Source organism: Gouania willdenowi, unplaced genomic scaffold (genome assembly GCF_900634775.1).
Source record: "Gouania willdenowi unplaced genomic scaffold, fGouWil2.1 scaffold_309_arrow_ctg1, whole genome shotgun sequence".
In the NCBI taxonomy this organism is placed as follows: Eukaryota; Metazoa; Chordata; class Actinopteri; order Blenniiformes; family Gobiesocidae; genus Gouania; species Gouania willdenowi.
Window position 1 is genome coordinate 797964 of NW_021145070.1, and position 9899 is coordinate 807862.

Here is a 9899-nt window from a genome sequence, read left to right on the forward strand (position 1 = left end):
TTGTAAAAGTTACAAGGTCATGATTAACCAATTACAGTCAAAAAATGTGATGTAATAGTTGTGTATATTGAGCTTATTGTGTTGTGAAATCCATTCAAACAGTCTGGTGACAAGTGTGGAGCTCAAGTATAATGGTGGTGGCCGTGACTAGAGGGAAGGAGTGAGTGGTGGTTATACCATTTATTTTATTTTGGAAAGGACACATGGAGGTGCTGAGCTCTTCAAGCTGTGTGAACAAAAGAGAAAGTGAGTGAGAACTGAAGTGAAGCCAAAAGCACAAACCTTTGTCAAGATTATTAGGAAAGTCCAATTTAAAACATGTCAATAGATTCTAGAGATATTAACAATTGTATGATCCCTGAGGCTCCATTTCATTTTCATTTATTTATTTATTTAGCACACATTAAAGCACACAATTGCCAAAAATTTCACAATTTGTTGATGTAAATCTGGTAAAAATAGCGTAAAAAATGAAAAAAATAATAGTAGTTTGCATTATAAATGTATCAAACACTATCCTACACCTAAAAAGATATATTGTTGTCTTTATTATAATAAATAATTATTTATTTTATTTATTCAGTTCATTTCCGACATGGTTGCATTCACAGAAATTCATTTGACATTCAGAGCAAAATCACATCATTGTTTTTTTTTTTTTTTTTTTTTGGCCTTTTTTCATGCCGGAAAGGGCGACGGAAAAAAGCATTATGCTTATCTAGATCCGTCCCCTAATTTGAACACAGATAATTTTACATCCAACCTCGTTTCTTCCCTTTTTTTTTTTTTTTTCTCGTCTGCAGTCATTGTTCCTGTTGTTACTCCTCTTCACAGTCTTTTTCCTCCGTATTTCCACGAGCTTTCTTTTCCAGTCGTTGTTTACGTTCCTCCAGCTCTCCAAACGTGAAGTTCTTCTTCTCTCGGAGAACCTTCATATCCTCTGAGAGTCGCCTCAGCTTACGATCCATCCGGAAGGCACATTAGTTACAGTATTGTAACATAAGCACACAGCTGTTTGCCTCAGTTTAACAAGATTTGCACACCATCATTTTGAAGCTTTGTTTTTATTGCAAGTCTTGTCTTAATTTATTACTATAGCAACACAGCCAAATATGTGCTTACTTTATGACAATGATTCTATTTTTCAAAGTCATTATGACATCATTTTGCCATTAAATGTGGCTTTGAAGAATAGAACCCAGAAGAAAAAGAGCATTGACACTCAGAATCTTTAAGAAGCGACTGCACCAACGAACCTGTTACGGACTTGTTCACACATTTTAAAGGTAATGTTTTAAGTATTGTCCAAAAAAGATTGGGAACAACTGCACTAAATACCGATTTAACCTTATCCAGAACCGGATATATTTCTTCATAACAGAGGCTTGTATATATTTTTTATAATGTTTTTTCTTTTCTTTTTAAATTAACATTGACATCATCTTTTTATGATGAAACGAACATCACAAAGTTCACAATTTGTTGCTGTAAATCCGGTAAAGATTAACTTAAAAAAATAAATAAATAAACGTAGTTTGCATTATAAATGTATCAAACACTACCCTATGCCTTAAGAGATATATTGTTGTCTTCATTGTGACAAATAATTAGTTACAGTAATATATAAGGATGTAACAATTCACTCAACTCCTGATACGATTCGATTCACGGTACTGGGTTCACGATACAATTCTCTCATGATTTATTTTACAAAATGGGACTGTAGACAAATGATGACTGACAAATATTCCTTTAATTTTTTTGAGAAAAAGCTAGAAAACACTGTAGTATTTTCCTTTTATTTTTCATTGTCAAAAGAATCCCTTGATAAACTATTCAAAACAATGCAGTTTGCCTAAAAATAAGTCCTGAATGAAATAAAAAAAGGAATAATACAAATGAAGTTCTTTAAACAATGAAAAACTGCACAATAGTTCCTTATTTTTTTAAAAGTGCAACTAGAAATGTATTTTGTGCCTTAACAATTGGACTTTAAAAAAAAACAGTCATTGAACTGTATTGACATCAGATATTTGTTTTGACCAGCAGAGGGCACTGGTAACCCAGTGGTCGGTTGGCATGCAGTTATTCTACCGGTGAAGAAGAGATGCTATGCTAGCAGACAGAGCTAATAGAAAAACGTGACTTTTACAGATATTCACGTAATATTACAGATATTCTTTCGGTGCTAAAGGGGTAAGGAATCATTTATGAACATGTTTAAGAGTAGAAGGCGGCCAGAAAGAAAGTAGTAGCAGATTCTGCCCGCCGCCAACACTTCTGGACGAGAGAAGGGATAAATATATAGCTCCCTCTGCTGTTTAAAAAAAGTACTGCGATTCAATTTTTAGAGTATCGATGTGAACCGTGATACCTATGAATCGATTTTTAACTACCTTACGATTAATCTGTAGTGAAGACCACAGGGCAGGGGAGGCAGTGAGGACGTACAGAGTAAAACACTAATAATGGGGATCAAACAGACATGAAGATATCAGTGATATTACTGTGGATAAGTTAGTACTATTTATAGAAAATAAGTTCTTAAATATGAAGAATCCAATAAACAAATAAAATATGCATGTGCATTTGGGATGTAACGATTATTCGTAAGGCAGTTAAAAATCGATGCATAGGTACCACAGTTCACATCGATGCTCTGAAAATTGAATCGCAGTTTTTTTAAACAGCAGAGGGCGCTTTATATTTATCCTTCTAGAAGCGGACATGACGGGCGGAATCTGGCCGCCATTTACTGTTAAACATGCTCATAAATGATTCTTTACCCCTTTAGCACCGAAAGAATATCTGTAATATTACGTGATTATCTGTAAAAGTCACGTTTTTCTATTAGCTCTGTGTGCTAGCATAGCTTCTCTTCTTCACTGGTGGAATAACTACATGCCAACCGACCACTGGGTTACCAGCGCCCTCTGCTGGTCTAAACAAACATCTGACGTAAATACAGTAAAATGACTTTTTTTTTTTTTTTTTAAAAGTCCAATTGTTAAGGCACAAAATACATTTTCAGTTGCACTTTTAAAAAGAAAAAGAACTATTATGCAGTTTTGAATTGTTTACTATAGAACCAGAATTTAAATAATAGGTTTCTTCATTTGTATTATTCCTTTATTTATTTCATTCAAGATTTATTTTTAGTTAAATTGCATTGTTTTGAATAGTTTATTAAGGGATTCTTTTGACAATGAAAAATAAAAGGAAAATATTAGAGTATGTAAGTTTTTGGCCAACAGCGCCCCCTGGTGAGTAAAATGTTCATTAGTTTTCTATTGTTGTATAAGACGCTCCCTCATTGGTAGTAATTATGCCTGATGTAAAAGTCCATACATATATCCACTATGAGGAGTAAAATGTGTGTGTTTGCATTATTTAATTTAATATATTTGATCTTCCTATGTTAATAAGACACACATTTAATCACAAAAGGCAGCTTCAAACAGATCAATGTTGACAGGTTGTCATGGCAACTCAGGCTAAAATGGAGGATCAATGTTGATAGGTTGTCCTGGCAACTCAGGCTAAAATGGAAGCTCAATGTTGACAGGTTGTCATGGCAACTCAGGCTAAAATAGAAGCTCAATGTTGACAGGTTGTTATAGCAACTCAGGCTAAGATGAAAGCTGCAGAATCTCCACCATTCTACAGAATCTCCCCGTGCACCGTCAGAAACGACTAAAGTAGCTTTAATAATATTGATTAACGTTGACCAGCAGATGTCATCAGTGAGCAACGTTTGAGACCAAAGTAAGTTTCTAATAATAATAATGTCAACTTTAATGACTAATTTTGTGATTTTCCAGAATCCAGTGAGTAAATACTGCTTGTTTTAATCTAAATGTGTTTACATATTAAGTCATAATCTTGTGTGAATGAGCTGATATTGAACGATCTTTGGAACAACTTTGTCATAAAAGCTCATTTTAAATTTGTTCATTTTAACATTTAACATTTAGTCTGAATTCTATCATTTTATACTGTGTGTGTGTGTGTGTGTGTTAGCGGCATATAATATTTACATCAGAAACTATAACGGAATGTCTCACTGCACGTAAAGCTACATAATATTATTATTATTATTATTATTATTATTATTATTATTATTATGACAGGCCCATATTTCACTGGCCTCAAATCAACAGGAACAAGTATTTACTAATTTTAATGTGACACATTTAATATGTGATCATTACTTTGTTTTATTCCAAGATATAAATTGTAAATTGAGGAAACATTGGAATTGAGCTGCTGAAAGGAAGTGACGGATTGCTGCTCTGCTGCTTTTTATGGGAACACCTTTAAACATTGAAGGGCTTAATTATAGGACGTCTAATGTCAAAGGTAAGTGACAATTTTCTAGCAGTTTTTAGCATTTAGCTCATTTTGTTAACATTTAAAACAGGGATTCACGTCAAACATGTTATATATAATTGTCTACAATATGTTTCAAGGCTGTAGCTATTGAATATTTTTGTAATCCAGTATTCTACTGAAAATTCTATAGATTAACATATTTTTTTAGTTAAAGAGAAATTATATTTATACATGAGAAACTAACATATTTGACTTAGGAATGAATTAACCATTTGTTTCCTTTTTTAGATAATCAACACTTTTGCTTTTTAGCAAACGGCAATTGCATCTCAGGAAATGTGACTAGTTAATATAAAAATGAATAAAACAAACAAAATAACAACTTTCTACTTCTGCCAATTCCAAACATCTTCTCAGATATCTACAACTACATAGATATCTTTATTTGAGGAACATTGAAGATAACTTGAACTAAAGTTTAGAATTGGTGACGTGATGTTTTCCATATCTTTAACTTTCATTTTATCAAGTCCAAATGAGGTTTGATATAAATGTAATGTTCATTTTGAAAAAAAGTTTGCCATTGGTTTCCATCATCTACCACCCACCACTAAAAGTCATGTGATGTGTGATATCATCTAAGAAAGGTCTCTACTGCTCATGGGGAACGATTTTTTTTTTAATATAAATTAGCTGTCAAAGGATTAAAAAATAACCAATCAATTGCAAATCTGACTAAATAATCACGATTAATCACAACTTGTGAATTTCAATCACAAGTTGCACAGAAATGACGTGTATTTATAAGTTACATTTGAGGCAGATAATTAGTTTAATTTGTTTTCCCAAACAAAATCACTGTAAAATGTAGTGTGTGGTCCATGCAGACTTTAAAGGTTTGTGCTATGTTAAACTTCAGTCTGTTAATACACAATATATTGGTTATTTTAAAGATAACGAGATTGTACATTAAAATAAAGTACGTAAAAAATCTAGCCTATAATTTAGAAAAATTCCAGTGTCAATACGAGAGAACCTTAGAACTTATCTGAACCTTAAACATTCAAACTATTGCACTTTTACATTCAGCTGCTGAGGCACAGCCGACTGTCCACATTACTACAGGATGACTGAATCAATGCTAAATACTAGAGGTGATCTCAGTGAGATGGACTCAGAAACATTAGTAAAGGAACGTTCCACAACAATGAGAGTGTCCTGTTAATGTGCTGCTTGTCTCTGTCCCTCAGTTTGTGGACATGTCTCCTGCCTGCAGTGGGACGTCTGAACATCACTTCCTGTGCTCCATCTGTCTGGAGGTGCTCACTGATCCAGTCACCACATCATGTGGACACAACTTCTGCAAAACATGCATCAGCACATACTGGGACACCAGTACCACCAGAAGGTGTCCCATGTGTAATCAGGTGTTCAGCACTAAACCTCAGCTGAAGGTCAATATTATGATGCGTGAGATGGTTTCTCAGTTCAGACGTGAATCTGAGAAGAAAGCAGCAGCACCAGGAGAAGTTCCCTGTGACGTCTGCACTGGAACCAAAGTGAAGGCCCTGAAGTCCTGCCTGGACTGTGGGGTCTCCTACTGTGAGACTCACCTGGAGCCTCATCTGACAGCATCAGGCCTGAGAAGACATCAGCTGGTGGAGCCTGTGGAGAACCTGGAATCCAGGATGTGTCCAAAGCACAGCAAACCTTTAGAGCTGTTCTGTCAGAGCGATCAGACACGTGTCTGCTTGATGTGTTCTGTTTTGGAGCACAGGAGTCACCAGTTAGTCCCTCTGGGAGAATATCATCTTCAGCAGATGATCCAAAAGAGACGAGAGAAGCTGGAGGCGATCAGAGAGTCAGTGAGATTCAGGAAGGAAGCAGCAGACAGAGGGAAAGCTGAAGGTGTGGAGATGTTCACTGCTCTGATGGAGCTTGTTCGGAGAGGCCTGAAGGAGCTGATGAAGACAATGGAGGAGCAACAGGAAGTAGAAGAGAGAGAGGCTGAAGGTTTGATCAAAGAGCTGGAGAAGGAAATCTTTGAGCTGATGAAGAGAAGCTCTAAGGTGGAGCAGCTCTCCCACTCTGAAGACCACCTCCTCCAACACTTCTGCTCTCTGAAAGCTCCTCCAGCCACCAAGGACTGGACAGAGGTCATGGTCCATCCATCATCATATGAAGGAACTGTGCTGAGAGCTGTGGCTCAGCTGGAGGACACACTCAGTGACAAGATGATGAAGATAAAGATGTTAGAGATGAAGAGGCTGCAGCAGTTTGCAGTAGATGTGACTCTTGATCCTCTTACAGCTAATTCTTACCTTGTCCTGTCTGATGATGGAAAACAAGTTTATGACAGTGATGTGAAGAAGAAACTTCCAGATAATCCAAAGAGATTTTCTAAATATATTAATGTTTTAGGGAAGCAGAGTTTCAGTTCAGGTAGATTTTACTTTGAGGTTCAGGTTAAAGGAAAAACTGACTGGGATTTAGGAGTGGTTAAAGAATCCATCAACAGGAAGGGATATATTACTGCGACTCCTAAGAATGGTTACTGGACTGTGGCACTCAGAGATGGAAATGTGTATAAAGCATGTGGAGATCCTCCATTCATTCTTCATCTGAAGTGTGTTCCTGAGAAGGTGGGTGTGTTTGTGGACTATGAGGAGGGTGTGGTCTCCTTTTATGATGTAGATGCTGCAGCTCTGATCTACTCCTTCACTCACTGCTGCTTCACTCATAAACTACACCCATACTTTAATCCTGGTTTAAACCATGGTGGTAAAAACTCAGCACCTCTGATCATCTGTCCTGTCAATCAAAGTGAATGATCAGTGTCATGATGAAGTCTCACCAACAATAGATTCAATGGTTCTCTGCAACCATTCACTTCTCCAGGTTGGTTACACACTCCATCCAACCTAACATGTATGTTTCTCAACAGTGGGAGGAAACATTTCATTAAAGAAGTTTCACATTTGGTGTTTGGATTGTGATGAAATAAAAGTGGATTAAAAAAATATATTTTACAAAATGATTCATTGTACAAACATGTTACATGTTTTATGATCAGTTAAAATGTGTTAGTGGTTAGTAAAACAAGTACAGTGCCCGTCGGAAGTATGCATTCATGTGGGAGCATAAGGGGTATAATTGCGTATTTTTGTATCTTTCTGTTGTGTTTTTGTGCATTTTTTGTAAAATTATAGTTTTTTGTTGCCATTGCAGTGTGATTCTGGAATCTTTTTGTGTATTTTTGTATCTTTTTTAGTGTAGTTTTGTGCATTGCTGTTGTTATTTTGTGTATTTTTGTATAAATATTTAGTTATGTGTATTTTGAGTCATTTTCATGTTTGTTGTTGTTTGGTGTATTTTTTCTGTAATGTATGTATTTTGGAGTATTTTTTAGCCTTTTTGTATATTTTTATGCATTTCTGTTGTCATTTTGTGTACTTTTTGTATAAATATTGGTATATTTTTATTATAAATACTGTGTGTGTGTGTGAGCCAGCCATCTCCTCCGTGCGTTATCTATCACACATGTGAGCTTCTTGCACATAAAACATCTCAGGTTGTTAAGAGAGACACGGTAACTACGGTAGCCAGTTAAGTCAACTATTCATCAGCATGTATGTCTATGCTATACAACCCCTCGACTAACAGAGAAAGTGTGTCACACCAGTGCACCACTGGTTAAGTTTGTGTAGAGCCCTGATAATAATAAATATGTTAATAGGGATATAACAGCGCACGGTGGCTTAGTGGTTAGCACGTCCGCCCCACAGCAAGAAGGTCCTGGGTTCAAGCCCTGGGGTGGACTTGGGTCCTTTCTGTGTGGAGTTTGCATGTTCTCCCCGTGCTGCGTGGGTTTCCTCCGGGTACTCCGGCTTCCTCCCACAATCCAAAAACATGACTGTAAGGTTGATTGGAGTCTCTAAATTGCCCATAGTAGTGAATGAGAGTGAATGGTTGTCTGTGTCTGTGTTGCCCTGTGATGGACTGGCGCCCTGTCCAGGGTGTACCCCCACCCAGCGCCCTATGAGAGCCGGAGATTGGCACCGGCAGACCCCCGCGACCCTGTTAAACGGGAATAAGCGGGTATGAAAATGGATGGATGGATGGATGGGATATAACATTAATAGTGAAAGTAGTAATAGTAATAAAAGTAATGTTGTAATGATATTAATGGTAATAATTGCAATAACAAAATAATAATGTACTAAAAACAATATTAATAGTAAACAATATTAAATAATTATAAGGTAATATAATGATAATATAGCAATGCTAATAATACAATGAGAACACCAGTAACTATAATAAAAAAAAAAATATATATATATATTAATAATGAAAAAAAATATAATGGTAATTATTAAGTCTCTGGTCTTTGGAGAGAGCAGACGTCTTTTTCATTCGCTCCGATAACACGACCTTGGCTACAGCTGGCTACAGCTGAACAGCCTGAAAAACTGGGCCCAAGACTGAAGGAAAATGGTGAAAAAACCGCAGGGAGGCCCTTCAGAACCCAATTCGGATTTGGAAGAGGTCAAGGAGATGATATGCGAGGGTCTACGGAACCTATCTGCCGAGATAAAGTCGTTGGAAAAGACGCTGGAAAACTCACTGGTAAACCTACAAAGCGAAGCAAAGGTACTGAAAGAAAAGAATGAAAGAAATGCTGAAGAGATAAAATTGTTGAACGCCAGGATTGAACAGCTGGAACAAAAGGAAAGAGAGAAAGATGTCATCATCACAGGCCTAAAGATAAAACTCAGGAGTTACGCCAGTGATGAAGAAACAAAATCGATTGAACAACAGGTCATTGACTACCTGGAGTCGAAGGACATTGTCCTAAACCCTGACAACATCAACTCCTGCCATCTCCTGCCAAAGAAAAATGATAACAGAGCTGTAAAAATCACCTTCACGAATATGAAATTCAAAGGACAACTACTGAAGCAAGGAAATAAACTCAAGGAAACGAAGGTGTACATCAATGAAAACCTGACGAAACAAAATGCAAGCATTGCATGGAAGGCACGCCAAATAAAAAAAGGAGGAAAAATTGTGAGGACGTGGTCAAGAAACTGCAGGATTTACATCACACCACTGGGAGAAGAGAACGGAAAACCAATCCTCATCAAAACGATGGAAGACTTGGGAAAATACGAAGGATCCACCTAAACAACAACTGTAGGGAACTAAACCCCCAAGTTGACCTGACTTAGAACACCGGCTTCACCAGTCCGTGGAGTCAGAGAGTCTACCTCTTGCTGTGAAATGCAAACGTGCCCCAAGGGGGGCTTCTCCCCTTCCTGCCGAACAAAAAGATAGAAGGATCCCAGACCAGTCGTCTCCTGTTATCATCTCCCTGCTTACATTACGATCAAAAGAAGAACATCTCTCCTTCCCCCTTTTCAAACAGATACCTCTGGATGCTGTAACATCAAAGAACTGTCCCAATGACCCTTTGACCCCCTGCAGATGTTGTCACCTCCCGAACCCAAACTAATGGTTACATGGACGATGGAATAACCCCAGTTCTTCCGCTCAAAGGAGAACAA

At 37.0% G+C, this 9899-nt stretch overlaps 1 protein-coding gene across 2 annotated transcripts; it reads left to right on the top strand.

Annotated features, from left to right (window-relative positions):
• The first annotated feature begins 1046 nt into the window (after nucleotides 1–1046).
• LOC114459401 (E3 ubiquitin-protein ligase TRIM39-like) lies at nucleotides 1047–7268 on the top strand. 2 transcript variants are annotated; one of them, XM_028441665.1, is made up of 3 exons: nucleotides 1047–1286; nucleotides 4228–4359; nucleotides 5583–7268. In XM_028441665.1, exons 2-3 carry the CDS (start codon nucleotides 4351–4353, stop codon nucleotides 7161–7163), a joined length of 1590 nt encoding a protein of 529 aa, XP_028297466.1. In that variant the 5' UTR covers nucleotides 1047–1286; nucleotides 4228–4350; the 3' UTR covers nucleotides 7164–7268. The 2 variants fall into 2 exon arrangements, with proteins under 2 accessions (XP_028297466.1, XP_028297465.1); XM_028441664.1 differs by lacking the exon at nucleotides 1047–1286 and adding an exon at nucleotides 3716–3765.
• The last annotated feature ends 2631 nt before the right edge of the window (nucleotides 7269–9899 follow it).